The following is a 17,826-nucleotide window of genomic DNA, read 5'->3' on the forward strand; positions in this document are numbered from 1 at the left end:
ACCAAACAACCATATCAACCATTGCACATACTTTGATGGGCCTAATTGCCTTATCTTTCATTGAAGTACCTTGTAAGGGAACATTGTGTATTATGTTTGTGTTTGCTTTACAATCATGTACTATAGACTGCCAGGTGTTCCAATTTTTCATTTCATTTCGTGACCTGAAAATCGGGTGGGCATCAAATTGGCATGATAATATAGAAAAAATTAAGAAATAATGTTCATGACTTTTCACAAGTCAGATTCTGGTACGTTAGTCTGTAATATAATGTTGAAATGTATAATTTTATTTCCAAAATCTCCGTTTAGCCTCGAACGCATTTCGATGTATTGACCAATGAGGATCGCGCTTATTTGCGCTACGAACGATGTCTGGGCTTCCGGCTGCGAGTAAACAAAATGGCGGCCTCCAGTAGCAGCGACGGTGACGAGGGTGGGAGCGAGAAACGCTGTTATATGTGCATTTCTCCGGCCAAAAGATCAAGTTTAATACCTTTTAGTGATATAACATGGCCGCGATATTTGCAATTTGTTCTTACGTGGCAGAATTTAGAAGGTGATCAAGCTGAAATTGCGAGAAATTTCGTGAAGAACCACGCTGACGAATTCGGCGAACGTGGCAACAGTATGGTAACAATACCTGCTATAGCTATACCGCATGATGCAGCGTTTCATCAAGTGTGTTATTCACGATTTACCGATAAACAACGAGTGAGCAGGGTGCAAAGCAGCATGAAAAAGAGAGAAGAAAATGCAGCCTATACTGGTAGGTTGAATAACTTGAATAATAAATCATGACAATGCTTCAAAACTTAGTTTGATTTTTTTTTTTGTGAGGTATATGTAAAATGATTTTGTGTGTAGTCGAACGATTTTGAATTGAAGGAACTGTCCAATATTTATGCAAGGAGGTAGGGCCGAGGTGAAACAAATAAATTTTTAAAAGGAAGTCTGAGGAAGGGGGGGGGGGGGAGGGAATCTAGTCGGGCTAACCATGACTTGAGGTCTAGACATTTTAAACTCACATCATTTTAATTGTTTTCTTTTATGTGTATTTATTGCAGCTTCAACATGCAACGACATCAACGTCAACATTGACAAGATGCATAAAGGCCCACAACCAGTCAGGAAACGTGCTCTACGCTCCAGCTTAGGCAAGCCCAAATGTTCAGCCAGATCCCAATATGTGTTGCCTAATATATGCATCCTTTGTCAGAAAGAGAGAACAATCAATACAGGCAAAAGGGGCCGAAGAAAAGAGCCTCTAACAAGGTGCTCAACAATTGAGGCACCAAGACTGCAGCAAGCTGCTAAAGACAACAACAATACAAACCTGCTGCTTCAAATTCAAGACCACGATTGTGTTGCGATAGAGGTAAAATACCATGGTCGCTGCTACAAGGAGTATACCCGGTATTTAGGCAAGCTAGCAACAACACCTAATGCAGAGCAACAAGGAGACTCCAACTACTCAGAAGCATACACATTATTTTGTGCAACAGTCAAGGATCATATAATAGACAACAAGGAAATCTACAGACTGAAACGACTTAATGACATGTTCATGAAACAAATCAAAGCAACACACGGAATAGAATCAAACTACAAAAGTGGCTTTCTCAAGACAAGACTGATGAAAACATTTCCACAACTATGCTTTCTAACCCCGTATATGCGCTGCCAAGGACACCTTGTGTATGTTAATGACATCTCCACTGAAGTGCTGGTTGAAGAAAAGAAAGTGTTGCAAGAAACCATGCATGGTTCAGGTGATGACACAACAGAGACAGAACAAACATCCGACTGAACCAACCCCACCAAAGCAACCTGGGTATACTGAGAATAACCTTAGAGAACACTACTTCACTGCGCTACAATTGAGAAATGCAATAGATGAGATCAAGCCAAATATGCCATGGCCCCCAACCTCTGAGCACCTGACAACAAATGCCGCAGAAGCAATTGTACCTGCCTGTCTCTATAACTTTATTGCATGGATGGTGGGAGTGTCAGACGAACCTGATTCTGATGAGTTTGTAAAGATAGAATCTACAATACATAGAATAATTCTCACAATTGCACAGGACATCATATACCTCCAATCAAAGGGAAGGAAACAGATGCCCAAACATTTGTCACTTGCAATGACAGTACGTCATCTCTCAGGTTCAGCCCAATTAATCAGCCTACTGAACGGGTTTGGTTACTGCGTCTCAAACTCTGTCGTCTTAAATCATGACACTGCACTGGCTAACCAAGAACTACATCGTGGAGAGGATGCTCTTCCATCAATCATTCAGGCGGGCAAGCATGTCACACTCGTATGGGACAATAATGACTTCGGGGAGGAGACATTGTCTGGGCGTGGAACAACGCACAATACCAATGGGATTATAATACAGCGACCAAGTCAATCCCATGAAGTAGTACAACCAGCACCAGTCACTACAGTTAAGAGGATGCGGGAGAGATCGATGCAGCCACCTGCAGTGAACCTTGCCACATATTATGGAGGGAAAAACGAAGGACCCGCTCCATTCGCAACCAGCGTTCCATTGGATCGAGCAACGTACTTCCCATTACTCCAGCACCCTAAGACGATAGACCTAGCATACCACATCACCAAGTACAACATTGACGGGACTCTGCCATCTTGGACAGGATTCAACCAACTACTGTCTTGTGTTGAAGTTCCACCAAAGAGCGTGATAGGGTATCTCCCTGTCATTGATGCCACTCCGACTGAAATGAATACGGTACTAACAATACTGCAGAGAAGTGTTCAGATCGCCGACAAGTTACAGTTGGAAGCAGTCGTCATTGTCGTTGACCAAGCCATCTATTGCAAGGCACAGCTCATTAGATGGAAGAATGCACACACAGTTCATGAAGAGACTGGTAATTCGACTTGGGGCATTCCACACTGCAATGTCCTTTCTTGGCTGTATTGGAAAGAGATTTCGAGAAGGTGGTCTCCAAGACATCCTGGTTGAGTCAGAGATTGTTGCAGTGGGGTCTGTGAATGGAGTGTTCAGCGGCAAGCATTACAACAGGGCAGTTCGAGCCCATAAGCTGATGTCAGACGCGATGCAGCAGATGCTCCTGGATGCATATTTTGAATCTATTCCAGAACATGAAGCGGGTAGAGTGAAGGAACTTTTGTCAAACTTAGCTGAAGCTTTCCCACATCCAAACTACCATGTCATTCTCAACAGTGACATGTTCAAAGACTTCAAAACCTCCTTTGACAAATTCTTAGAAGCAAGTGACACCAAACCAACATTTCGCTTCTGGAGTTCATACATTGAGACGGTGGAGCTTCTCTAGCCCATCTCGAGTTTATCATGACGTCAATGCGCACTGGTTCGCTTGTACGCCGCGTAATTGTCTTTGATGGGTTAAAATATCACCCCTTACACACTTATTGGACCTATTAACAGTTTCAAAATAGCATTGGTAAACCACCATGGATCGTAGTAGCAACACCAATCACAAATATTGTACAAAAATTTAAAATTATGCAGGTTTTAAGGTCCAAAAACATGACTTTCTGATAAATGCATCAACAGCATGTTATTTTACCAAGTCGTTAAAACAACATTTTTACTACTTTTGGGGGTCTGAATTAATAAATATTGCTGCCAAGACCAATGTGAACATGACATCATATAGTTTGTGTTGTTTTTTTTACTGTGTAAATGGGTATTTCAAATGTAACATACAATTGGTGTATACTGGTGTTTTGGGGCAGCGGTTCTCGGTAACGTACCACGATATCGCTTGTGAAAAAAAACAAGATGTTTTGGAGGTCATAAGGCTTCATCCCACACCCTTCTTGCCAAATCCCTAGGTTCAGGTCATGAAATCAAAAAAAAAAATAGATATCCACCCTATGGCCCTGTGTCTACTACAGACAATGAGTGAAGCCAAAAACATAGAAAAGAAAAACAATATATTAATAGTATGGATTGAATGAGAAATATAATTGTGAAAGACTGTCTCATTTAAATCTCCTGTTGTGATTGAGACAAGGAAGAGATGCTATTGCCAAATGTGAATGAGGGATAACTTGAATTAATTTTCGTGAAAAAGAATAATCAGGTGACAGGCCATGAGCTCCGAAATGCATATTACAGTAACTTAAGACTACACAAGACTAAATCACACAGAGGTTCAAGGGAAATTGCAGGTGTGTGGAGATTTGCATTAATTGCCAATCAAGGTCACTTAGACATGTCTATCTATCTATCTATGTAATTTCCTAAGATGCTGATTGCATGATTACTGAAGGAGCAGCTGTGCGCCTCATGATAGACTATAAATTGCCCCACTGATCCTGTCAATTTGATCAGGGATGAATTTGGCCTGTGTTTTTGGAGCACAATGGCCTATCCTTTTGAACAATGCCACAGAGTGATATGTAGAAATCTCCGCATCGGTAGATCCATGGGCCACATATCCACTATACTAGTACCCGACTGCAAAGCCGCATGAGCCGGCGAAGCCAAAGCCTTTTGCCACTATTTTACCGATCACGATGGCATCAGTGGGTTAGGTAGTTGGTAGTAGGTAGGTGTAGTAGGTACCGTACCTGGTAAGACTTGGTAAAAGAGAAGAGCAGACAGTCCTCCCCAATACCTACATACAATAAATGTCACAAGAAGCTTAAGGAAGTAACTATACGATGTGCTAGCTTAGGGCCTATTTTAAGAAATTTTAACTGGGCTTAATATACGTTTTCACAGTATGTGTGTCATCTTCTAACTTCAGTCGCTGTCAGGACTGGTTCTCTCCGGGCACTGCGGCTTCCTCCACCAGAAGAAGTTAGCTTGCAGTAAGATCAGTGCCGACAGATCAGACGATAGCGCCATTTCAAGGGCAATGTGTGACTGTCGTTAATCAAACCGTGTTGATGGCGATGATTGGCTGACCTAAGCTGATCGCTGATTGGTCAGCTCACAAAATTTCGCAAATTCAGACCTAAAATGACACCATTTGCATTCTGGATGAGATTAAAATTGATAAAATTTACTTCTTGATTAATTCGGTGAATTCCGTCTCATCTTCGGATATTTCCGGCCGTGAAAAACTATGCCCTACGGCCGCGAGATTTCTAAAAAATAATTCTTCGTCAATTTTAGAATATTTGACGCCATTTTCAGCCTCCGAAACACGTAATAAGCTTTTTTGAAGTATTTTTTCAAATGCTCGAATCTCATTGGTTCCGGTGTTTGGTGACGATTTTCGTTGAAGATAACCAGGCCCGTGCGGCCCGAGGTTGGTCTTAAAGTATTTTAATTACAAATTAGAGGTGCATAGGATTGTGAATCAAACAAAGACGGGTGAAACAAACTCCGATTGAACTTTTTTCAATTTGTTATGCATACTTCCGCATCCGCAAGATGGCGGCCTCCATTGAGCGATTTGGTGCATCAAAGCTTCGAAATTTCAAGCCAAGGGATCCAGCAAAATCTGGCTTTTCAACATAATACGTACGCGTTCATTGACAACACCGGCTTCGCCGGCTATAAGAGAGCCGTTGGTCTGTCTGTCTGCCTGTCTGCGTGTCGCCATTTTTCTCAGAGATAACAGATCTTCGTCAAACTTTCAGAGGTTCATCAGTGACGGCTTGGGAGTGTTTTAGGCCAAAAAAAAAAAATCATAAAATTTTTTTTTTTGAGATTTAAAAAAAAATCGCTCTATAGTGCCTAAGCCTTTTTGATTAATGACAATTATATACAAGTACACATTCGCATAAATAAATACAAAACAATTACCAGACATTTGAACACAAATAATCAAACTATTCCAGAAGCGGTCAAAGTTGGTGGAAAGGCTTCTTCTTCCTGAACGTCATCATACTTAACTCAGAAACGTGATCAGCTGTACATTCACCAGCACATGTTCAACAAAAAGGTAAAATACTGATTTGACATTTGTAATGGATTCTGATTTGGATGCAATTGCTTTTCCATTATATTTGCCCAAATTTCAAATATGTTAATGTTTCTTTTTCGCTTGAGCAACGCTGGGTACTCCAGCTATAAACGCTTTTATACTTTACTCGGGGTACAAATACAAATACAACTTTGTCTGGGGGGTAACACAGGCTGTGTTGCCGCAGCCTCATGCGGGGGTGTGGGGAACCGGGAGAGGGGCGTAAATTCTCTATGTAAATGTGTATCGTATAGCGCCACCTGGTGATGGTGGCAGAGGGTATTACAATTTTCCTCCTTCCCTTCCCCTCCTCCCCCAAAACGGAGGAGCCTGTCAAAGCCAACACCCCCCCCCCCCTCCAAAATATGTATATGTAGTATACCTTTCCCCTCCCTCTCCCTCACCTCTCTCTCTCTCCTCCCCCTTCCACTCCCCCCACTCCCTTCCTCACCCCACCCTCTCCTCCTCCCCCCCCCCCTCCCCCTCACCTCCCCAGCAACATCGGGTACTCCTGCTAGTTTACCTATAAAGACACATGGTATGATAGGAATGGATGAGAGGGAAACAATTGTGGATGAAATACATAAATATCAGCTTATTCACTGCAGTAGTGGCAGATAATATTTTTGCAATCTATATGCAGACCAACAACCCACCTGGACAAACATCCGAGTTGTTGCAGTCACGCAGCTGCTGCTGTGGACTGTCACATGGTGCAAATGGTGACTGTATGCAGGAGCGCTGGCGCATCTGGGTACCCTGGCCGCACGTCATTGAACATTCGCTCCACTGAGACCACTCCTTGTCCGCTGGCTTCTGGGACTCACCTGGGAATCACATTGTCACCACCGGCTGTGCCATTCTGGTCGCACTCTATCATGCTTATGACATTGCATGTGCAGATAAAGACTGATACATAAGATGTTATAAATGTCTGAATAAACTTCTGCTTCCAAAACATGATCCGTGCAACTCAAAGTGCTTTCAAATTGAGAAGCTCAGATTAGCTCTGGGAGTGCACTGTCAAAGGTGTTGAGCAAGGTTAACAACATACAGCACAACAACTATCGTGGATGCCTCTTCGCGGTGGTTGTACCCCCCAATGCAAGTCAGTGGCCAAAAATACTCCCTATTCTTCCCTGCTGCCCGGATTCGTCAGGGCAGCACGGTCATGGTCAGAGTGCCGATTGGTCCCCATGGACCAGCCCTTTCCCTCTTGTCTCTCTCTTACTCTCACTCTAACTCTGTCATGGCCCTGACTTCGTGAAAGTGGGGGTACACCATCCTGGATGTAGTGGATCTCTGGGTCGTTCCTGCGAGATCGATCAGCTGTCTCCGTGCCGCAGGCTTGTTCAAGAGAACTGGCCAGGGCTATCCAACAACAACAACAACAACAACAACAACAACAACAACATATAGTACAATAAGTGCTCTTTGCTCTGCTGGTCATACATGAGCAAGACCATTGAAATGTCAGTGCTCTTTGCCCCAATTGCTTGGCAGGTCATGATAAAGAACATGTAACCTGATTGCCGACATGCTGGAGAGGGAGAAGCATATTTCTCCTTTGATATCATGCAGCCCATCAAAAATTATGCTCAAAGCGATGCAAATTGGTCTCAAAGCCTGTTACAACCCTCGTTAATGGCTGAAAAATTATGCAGCATTAATGTTTAAATAAGTACAACTTTAGAGTAATGGCAAAACCGACAAACGATCCTGATTCACTTTTCCCTCAGTGGTGAAGGTTCAATGGCTGTGCTACAGGTAATTAAACTCCTCAGAGTGAAGGTAACCGTGTACGAGACCTATAATGTAGTAACAATCACAATCCATTACATAACATGGAAGTTCTAAGCTCTTCATTACTTGATATTGTAAGTGAAGAAAAACATTGATCTTTACGATCCTTCTCTTCCTGGAAGGCAAATCTGACCGAAGGCAATCCCAGTGCATTTCAAAAGGTCCGCAACAAGTGTGTGTCCACTCTCAGGAGAGACATAAAACAGCATCTGTCCAACCTCAAGAATGAACTTTCAAACTTGTCTTCCTCCTATAAAACCTCATGGTGCCTTGTTAAGTCTGTCTATGGGGTCTGCTCTCCTTTTATCCCTTTACTCTCTTCAAATGGAACCACAGCCGACTCCGCTCGCGAGAAAGCGGATTTCCTCAATTATGTTTGCTTCCAAATTTTGGGTCCCCAACTCCTTACTCTCGGTACGCACCCTTCCGTGTCATACCCAAACTGCCCCTGGACTCTGTATTTTGTACCTGAGAAGGTGGAGAAGGTTCTTTCAACCCCCGACTCTGACTCTGCAACTGGACTGGACAGCATCAGCTCCCGTGTCTTAAAAACCTGCTCTCCTGATCTTGCGCATCCTCACTCTGCTCTTTACACTCTGTCATTTATGCTGGGTCTTCTTCCATCAACTTGGAAATCCAGGTCACTCTTGATTTCAGACCAGGTCACTCTACCCTGGACATGCTGCTGCTCACCCAACAATGGATGGAGGCCCTCGATGTCAGACATGACATCAGGGCCGTTTCTCTGGACATATCTTGTGCTTTAGATACAGTTTGGCACCTGTCTTACTCTCCAAAGTGTCTGCCTATGGCCTCCAAGGCCAACTCCACACATGCCTTCCTGACTTCACCGACTCTCGTAGCCAATGTGTGGCTCTCAACGGAATCCTTTCATCCTATTTCCCTGTCAAGGTTGGTGTCCCCCAAAGCAGTGTTCTGGCCCCAGTCCTATTATTCATCAACGATCTATCTGCTCTCTGGAAAACACTCTTTATATATTTGTTGATGACTCCACCCTCTGCTGTGACCTCCCTCATCATTCAGACAGGCAAGCTGCATCCTCTCCACCACGGCCCCAGGTGCCTTCAGGGCGGCATGGCGGTGCGCCTACGGCGCCCAGCGATATCGCCGGAAACGGGGTTTGTATCGTGTGCCTTCAGGTGCCAGGTGTCCACGACCGCTCCACACGTATAGAGAAACACTTGAGAACGATTATCACGGAGACTTTTCATGAACGATCGCGATGATAGTTGTGCTGGCGCAGCCAGCTGGAGATAAGTTTGGATCGGAACGCCTCCCAGTAATGGCGGACGCGAGAAGGGGGCCCGATCGTCCTTATCGGATCGGTCTGCAGCTTTGTGAATACGTACGAATACATACATATTTGTGAATTATATGTGAATTGTGAATCATTTATATGATTTATGTGAATACATATTGGTGAATATACTATTCCATGTGACTGGTGGAGAATACATAGGCGAGACCGGAAGAACCTAAGGCCAGCGCATAAATAAACACCATGTAGCGGTTACCGCTGGGTGTACACAATCGCCTTGCACCTGCCAGGACGCGGCCAGGGCGCAATCGCCATGCCGGGCTCGTCCGGACGGGCCCAGACGCGCCTCTCCTGGGCATGCCCGAACTCACTGTTCCCGGGCTCGCCCGAACCTCCCGGGCACGCCCGGTCTCGTCTTTCCCGGGCTCGCCCAGAACGCCGGGGCATGCCCGCTCTCGCCTTTCCAGGGCTCGCCCAGAACGCCCGGGCATGCCCGCTCTCGCCTATCCAGGGCTCGTCCAGGACGCCCGGGCATGCCCGCTCTCGACTTGCCAGGCCTCGTCCAGCACGCCCGGGCAGGTCCAGACTCGCCTTTCCAGGACTCGCCCTTGACACCCGGGCATGCCGGTCTCGCTTTTCCTGGGCAAACGCTCCGGCATAAATGTGTATATATATATTGCTGCCCGATAAACGGGCTTTTCAGAGTACCCGAGTTTGATACGTGCAATAAAGCAACTCGGACGAATTTCCGTCTTTGGTCGCGTCAATTCTTTCGACCCGCGTTGGAGCACAGCTCCTTCATTGTTGACCCCGAACATGGACACGGCAGTGGCTCTTAAACTGCCTACCTTCTGGGAGGCTCACGCGGCTGTTTGGTTCGCCCAGGCGGACTCCCAGTTCGCCCTGCGAGGCATCACCGCCGACGACACCCGCTTCCACCATGTCGTGGCAGCGCTCGGCTCCGCCACTGCGGCCCGCGCCCTGAGCCTCCTCGAGCGCCTGCCAGCTGCTGACAAGTATGACGCGATTAAGACGCTCCTCCTCGACGCTTTCGCCCTCTCACCGGCGGCACGCGCACGGCGCCTGCTCGACCTGCCCGAGCTCGGCGACACGCGCCCGTCCGAGCGCATGGACTACATGCTCTCGTTGCTCGGTGAGCACTCTCCGGATTTTCTGTTCCGCGAGCTGTTCCTTCGCCAGCTGCCTCACCCGGTACGCCTCGCCCTGGCTGGCACGTCGATCACAGATCCCCGCGCCCTCGCCAGGGAAGCCGACAAGATCTCCTCGGCGGGCCAGCACATCGGAGCGGCTACCTGGAGCCCGCCGCCGTCCAAGGCGACGCCCGAGCGCCCTGCGCGGTTGGAGGCTGAACTGCCGGTGCAACTGGCGGCCGCCACGCCGCGCCGACCGCTTCCAACACGACGGCCGGGGCCTCCACCTGACCAGGCGTGGTGTTATTACCACGCCAGGTTCGGACACAAGGCTCGGACATGCTGACCCCCGTGCACTTTTGGCAAGTCGGGAAACGGCCGGGCCGGCGTTCATTACCAGCCATGACCGCCGGCCACTCGGGCAACTTGCTTTTTATTAAGGACAAAGCGTCCGGGCGGCATTTCCTTTGTGACACCGGCGCCCAACTGAGCGTCATACCCACCTCCGAGCAGGACAGGCGGAACGCCGTTTGCGGCCCCTCTTTGGTCGCTGCTAATGGATCGGCCATACGCACTTTCGGCCCGCGCGACGTCACCCTCTGCTTCGGCAGCCAGCGCTTTCAGTGGACCTTTGTGACCGCCAGCGTCCCCATGGCTTTGCTGGGCGCCGACTTCCTCTGCACGCACGGGCTGTTGGTCGACGTCAAACGACGTCGCCTTGTCAACGCCGAGACCTTCAGCTCCCTGGCGTGTACGATGAGCAGCTCCGCGCCGACCGAACTGGCATGCGCCCTCCCGACGGCGAACGAGTTCGCTCGCCTGCTCGGGGAATTCCCGGCCCTCACGCGGCCGACGTTTTTGGCCGTCGCAGTGCGACATGGGATCGAGCACCACATACCCACTACGGGCCCGCCGGTCTACGCCAGGGCCCGCCGCGTCGACCCGGCCAAGCTCGCCGTGGCAAAGGCCGAGTTCGACGCGTTGGAGCGCCTCGGCATCGTGCGGCGCTCCGATAGCGCATGGGCCTCACCACTGCACATCGTGCCAAAGCCGGGGGGCGGATGGCGCCCGTGTGGCGACTACCGCCACCTCAACGACGCTACCACCCCCGACAGGTACCCGATCCCGCATATCCAGGCCTTTTCCGCCCGTTTGGCGGGACGGGTCATATTTTCAAAAATTGACCTGATACGGGGATACCACCAGGTACCTGTCCGGCTGGCCGACGTCCCGAAGACGGCCGTCATCACGCCATTCGGCCTGTTCGAATTTTTGAGGATGCCGTTTGGCTTCAAAAACGCGGCCCAGGCGTTCCAACGCTTGATGGACGGCGTGCTGCGCGACCTGCCATTTCTTTTCGTCTATCTGGACGACATCCTCGTTGCCAGCACGTCCCGCGCCGAGAACCTCCTCCACCTCCGAACACTGTTCGGTCGCCTCAGCGAGCATGGCTTAATTGTCAACCCGGCCAAATGCCACTTCGGCACGACGACCGTTGACTTTTTGGGCCACCGCATCACCAAGACCGGGGCCGTGCCGCTGCCGACCAAGGTCGAGGCCATCACCACGTTCCCGCGTCCCCGCTCCATCAAGGCCCTACAAGAGTTCCTCGGCATGGTGAATTTTTATCACCGATTCGTGCCCCGCGCTGCTCAGCTCATGCGGCCCCTTTACGAGGCCCTCCGGGGCAAGCCGGCCAAGCATGACATCGTCTGGTCCGCGGCCATGGACGCGGCATTCGTGAGCACAAAGCGGGCCCTCGCCGACGCAATGCTGCTGGCTCACCCGGTGCTCGACGCGCCCATCGCCCTCACTACGGACGCCTCCAACTACGCGGTGGGCGCCGTCCATGAACAATGGGTGGACGGGGTTTGGCAGCCACTCGCTTTTTTCAGCCGGCAACTCCGGCCGAACGAGTTAAAATACAGCACGTTCGACCGCGAGCTCCTCGGTCTATTCCTGGCCGTTCGCCATTTCCGCCACCTCCTGGAGGGCCGCCCGTTCACGGCTTTCGTCAACCACAAGCCATTGGTTTACGCAATGGCCAAAGTCACGGAGCCGTGGTCGGCCCGCCAGCAGCGCCACCTCTCCGCCGTGTCGGAATTTACCACGGACATCCGGCACGTCGCCGGCAAAGACAACGCCGTGGCCGACTGTCTTTCTCGGGCCAGCGCGAACGCGGTCCACCTCGGCGTAGACTTCGCGCTCATGGCGGCCGACCAGACCACCGACACCTCGGTACAGGCCGTCCGGGCAGCGGACACGGGCCTCCGCCTGGCCGACATCCCCTTCACGGACACTGTCCTGCTCTGCGACGTCTCCCAGGGCCAGCTTCGCCCCATAGTGCCCATTACCTGGCAGCGCCGCATCTTCGCCTCCATCCACGGCCTTTCTCACCCGGGCCGGAAAGCTTCTCAGAAGCTGGTGTCGGTGCGTTTCGTCTGGCACGGCCTTCGACGGGACATCCGCGACTGGGCCAACGCCTGCACGGCCTGCCAGCGGGCCAAGGTCCACCGCCACACCCAGGCCCCGCTGGCACCTTTCACCGTGCCTGAACGGCGTTTCGACCACGTCCACGTGGACCTGGTGGGTCCCCTGCCCCCATCGCGGGGTTCACCCACCTGCTCACCATGGTGGACAGGACCACCAGGTGGCCGGAGGCCGTGCCCCTCACCTCCACCACCACCGCCGACGTGGCGCAGGCGTTCATCGCCACCTGGGTCGCGCGTTTTCGGCGCACCGGCGGACATCTCGTCCGACCGCGGCCCACAGTTCACGTCCGAACTTTGGGGCGCGGTCGCCCGCTCGTTGGGAGTCACTCTGTACCGCACCACGGCCTACCACCCCCAAGCCAACGGGTTGTGCGAGCGGTTTCACCGCTCCATGAAGGCCGCACTCATGGCCGGCCTTCAGGACGACGGTTGGGCCGACCGGCTGCCGTGGGTCCTTTTGGGCCTCCGCACGGCCCCCAAGGAGGACCTCCGGTCGTCCGCCGCCGAGCTCGTCTACGGCCAGCCGCTCCGCGTCCTGGGCGAGTTCGTGCCCGACGCTACCAGTCCCTGGTCCGCCGCTCGCCAGCGCTCGGACCTCCAGGAGGCCGCCCGGCGGTTTGCCCCCGTGCCAACGTCCCGCCACGGTGGCCCCCAGTCCTACGTCCCCCCGGCGCTTCGCACAGCGGAGTACGTCTTTGTGCGTCATGACGCGCACCGGGGGCCACTCCGGCCGCCGTACGACGGGCCCTTCCGGGTCCTGCGACGGGGCGACAAGTCATTCGTCGTCGACTTCGGCGGCCGGTCGGACCGGATTTCTGTGGACCGCCTCAAACCGGCGCATGTGGACGTCGACCGACCACCACGGTTGGCCCTTCCTCCGCGGCGAGGCCGCCCCCCGTCCACAGTTCCCCCCGCTCAACCACCCACCACCACATCGGACCCCCCCCACGTCCCTCCAGGGGTCGCTTCGGCCGGGTCATCCGGACCCCCCTTAAATTGACCCTGCCGGTGCAGGTCGATTCTGGAGGGGCGTGTGTAGCGGTTACCGCTGGGTGTACACAATCGCCTTGCACCTGCCAGGACGCGGCCAGGGCGCAATCGCCATGCCGGGCTCGTCCGGACGGGCCCAGACGCGCCCTCTCCCGGGCATGCCCGAACTCGCTGTTCCCGGGCTCGCCCGAACCTCCCGGGCATGCCCGGTCTCGTCTTTCCGGGCATGCCCGCTCTCGCCTTTCCAGGGCTCGCCCAGAACGCCCGGGCATGCCCGCTCTCGCCTTTCCAGGGCTCGTCCAGGACGCCCGGGCATGCCCGCTCTCGACTTGCCAGGCCTCATCCAGCAAGCCCGGGCAGGTCCAGACTCGCCTTTCCAGGACTCGCCCTTGACACCCGGGCATGCCCGGTCTCGCTTTTCCCGGGCAAACGCTCCGGCATAAATGTGTATATATATTGCTGCCCGATAAACGGGCTTTTCAGAGTACCTGAGTTTGATACGTGCAATAAAGCAACTCGGACGAATTTCCGTCTTTGGTCGCGTCAATTATTTCGACTCGCGTTGGAGCACAGCTCCTTCAACCAGAAGACCTTTGAGTGTAATCACCCGGTAAGATCTGCTATCGCCAAGCATATCGCCAACCCTGGTCCAATCATCACCTTCTTCATGATGACGTCAATGTACATCACATGTCGAACTCTGGTCCAATCATCACCATCTTCATGATGACGTCAATGTACATCATCTGTCGAACTCTGGTCCAATCATCACCTTCTTCATGATGACGTCAATGTGCATCATCTGTCGAACTCTGGTCCCATTATCACCTTCTTCATGATGACGTCAATGTACATCACATGTCGAACTCTGGTCCAATCATCACCTTCTTCTTGATGACGTCAATGTACATCACATGTCGAACTCTGGTCCAATCATCACCTTCTTCATGATGACGTCAATGTACATCACATGTCAAACTCTGGTCCAATAATCATCTTATTCATGATGAAGACAATATACATCATCTGTCGAACTCTGGTCCAATCATCACCTTCTTCATGATGAAGACAATGTACATCATCTGTCGAACTCTGGTCCAATCATCACCTTCTTCATGATGACGTCAATGTACATCATCTGTCGAACTCTGGTCCAATCATCACCTTTTTCATGATGAAGACAATGTCCATCACATGTCGAACTGTTCTCCCCCTATGGGCTGGTGCTCCTGCCTCACACCTGGCTCGGCTTCACGCTGTTGAATCCACAGCTTTCAAAATCATTGGAATCTCCCGCAGATGAAGCTATCTCTGAGGGCCTTTCACTCACTCACCGCAGGCAGGTAGGTGGTCTTTCTGTCTTCTACCGACTCCTCTCCGGCCTTGCTCCCCCAGCTCTCTCTGTGCTCTGTCCCCCAAATATTCCTGCAGGTCGCACAAGATCTGCCAGCAACCCTCTGATGGTTAAACTGCCGAAATCTCGGCTCTCTGCTCACCTTCACTCTTTCATTCCTCTTTTCTCCCGCCTGTGGAACAAACTCCCACACTCCCTTCAATCCCTCTCCTCCCTCCAGGTCTTTAAAACAGCTGTTCACCACCATCTCTTATCTTCCCCCATCCATAACCTTGATCTTTTCTACCCCCACTAATTCACCCCAGATCCACCTTGTTTGAAATTCCAACTTATTTCCTGGAAATCCTGGCAGTGTCCATATGTTTATACCTCTCCCACCCCCCCCCCCTTCACATGCCTCCCCCCCTTCACATGCCTCCCCCCCAAAGCCCTCTCCCTCCCACAGATCTCTCGATGTCTCCATGTCTCTCGGTCCCTGCTCTCAAATGTTGTGTTTGTGTCCTTCCCCCTCTCTCCCCATCTTGTCTACCGCTCCCGATGTTATTTGTTTTATGTGTCTGTCTGTCTTTCTGTGTGATTAATGTTCGCTCTTTCACGAGCCTCGATCTTGTATACAAAAAAAAAAAAAAAAAAAAAAAAAAAAAAACTCTGGTCCAACCTTCACCTTCTGCATGATGACGTCAATATACATCACATGTCGAACTCTGGTCCAATCACCCCCTTCTTCATGATGACGTCAATGTACATCACATGTCGAACTCTGGTCCAACCTTCACCTTCTTCATGATGACGTCAATATACATCACATGTCGAACTCTAGTCCAACCTTCACCTTCTTCATGATGACGTCAATGTACATCACATGTCGAACTCTGGTCCAATTATCACCTTCTTCATGATGACTTCAATATACATCATCTGTCGAACTCTGGTCCAATAATCACCTTCGTCATGATGAAGACAATGTACATCACATGTCGAACTCTGGTCCAATCATCACCTTCTTCATGATGACGTCAATGTACATCACATGTCGAACTCTGGTCCAATCACCACCTTCTTCATGATGACGTCAATTTACATCACATGTCGAACTCTGCTCCAATCATCACCTTCTTCATGATGACGTCAATGTACATCACATGTCGAACTCTGGTCCAATCATCACCTTCTTCATGATGACGTCAATGTACATCATCTGTCGACCTCTGGTCCAATCATCACCTTCTTCATGATGACGTCAATGTACATCATCTGTCGAACTCTGGTCAAATCATCACCTTCTTCATGATGACTTCAATATACATCATCTGTCAAACTCTGGTCCAATCATCACCTTCTTCATGATGACTTCAATGTACATCACATGTCGAACTCTGGTCCAATAATCACCCTCTTCATGATGACGTCAATGTACATCACATGTCGACCTCTGGTCCAATCATCACCTTCTTCATGATGACGTCAATGTACATCACATGTCGAACTCTGGTCCAATCATCACCTTTGTTATGATGACGTCAATGTACATAATCTGTCGAACTCTGGTCCATTCATCACCTTCTTCATGATGACGTCAATGTACATCATCTGTCGAACTCTGGTCCAATCATCACCTTTGTTATGATGACGTCAATGTACATCACATGTCGAACTCTGGTCCAACCTTCACCTTCTTCATGATGACGTCAATGTGCATCACATGTCGAACTCTGGTCCCATCATCACCTTCTTCATGATGACGTCAATGTACATCACATGTCGAACTCTGGTCCAATCATCACCTTCTTCATGATGACGTCAATGTACATCACATGTCGAACTCTGGTCCAATCATCACCTTCTGGTCCAATACGCGATGTACCGTGTCTGCGACGCACCGCCATGACACGATGTACCGTGTCTGTGACACACTGCCATGACACAATGTGCCTGTGACGCACCGCCATGTCACTATGTGCCGTGTCTGTGACGCACCGCCATGACACTATGTACCGTGTCTGTGACGCACCGCCATGACACTATGTACCGTGTCTGTGACGCACCGCCATGACACTATGTACCGTGTCTGTGACGCACCGCCATGACACGATGTACTGTGCCTGTGACGCACCGCCATGACACGATGTACTGTGTCTGTGACGCACCGCCATGACACTATGTACCGTGCCTGTGACGCACCGCCATGACACTATGTACCGTGCCTGTGACGCACCGCCATGACACTATGTACCGTGCCTGTGACGCACCGCCATGACACTATGTACCGTGCCTGTGACGCACCGCCATGACACTGAAGGAGCTGTGCTCCAACGCGAGTCGAAATAATTGACGCGACCAAAGACGGAATTCGTCCGAGTTGCTTTATGGACATGTCTGGACATGCCCGGGCGTCCTGGACGCGGCCTGGCAAGTCGAGGCTGGGCGTGCCCGAGCGCTCTGGGCGAGCCCTGGAAAGGCGAGAGCGGCATGCCCGGACGCTCTGGGCGAGCCCTGGAAAGGCGAGAGCGGGCATGCCCGGACGCTCTGGGCGAGCCCTGGAAAGGCGAGACCGGGCGTGCCTGGGAGGTTCGGGCGTGCCCGGGAACAGCGAGTCCGGGCATGCCCAGGAGAGGTGCGTCTGGGCCCGTCCGGACGAGCCCGGCATTGCGATCGCGCCCTGGCCGCGTCCTGGCAGGTGCAAGGCGATTGTGTACATTCAGCGGGAACCGCTACAACACTATGTATCGTGTCTGTGACGCACCGCCATGACACGATGTACTGTGCCTGTGACGCACCGCCATGACACGATGTACTGTGCCTGTGACGCACCGCCAT

General features: G+C 51.0%; 1 protein-coding gene across 1 annotated transcript in view; it reads right to left on the reverse strand.

Moving 5' to 3' along the window:
* Positions 1-17,826, reverse strand: part of LOC137422393 (adhesion G protein-coupled receptor B3) — a 209,035-nt gene that overhangs the window by 190,040 nt on the left and 1,169 nt on the right. Inside the window, exon 2 of the mRNA XM_078773200.1 lies at positions 6,597-6,767. Coding sequence (XP_078629326.1) covers positions 6,597-6,714 — 118 coding nt within the window. The 5' untranslated portion in view covers positions 6,715-6,767. The remainder of the gene's footprint in view (positions 1-6,596; positions 6,768-17,826) is intronic.

The sequence above is a fragment of the Myxine glutinosa genome, chromosome 2, assembly GCF_964187855.1.
Source record: "Myxine glutinosa chromosome 2, kmMyxGlut1.1, whole genome shotgun sequence".
Taxonomy (NCBI): Eukaryota; Metazoa; Chordata; class Myxini; order Myxiniformes; family Myxinidae; genus Myxine; species Myxine glutinosa.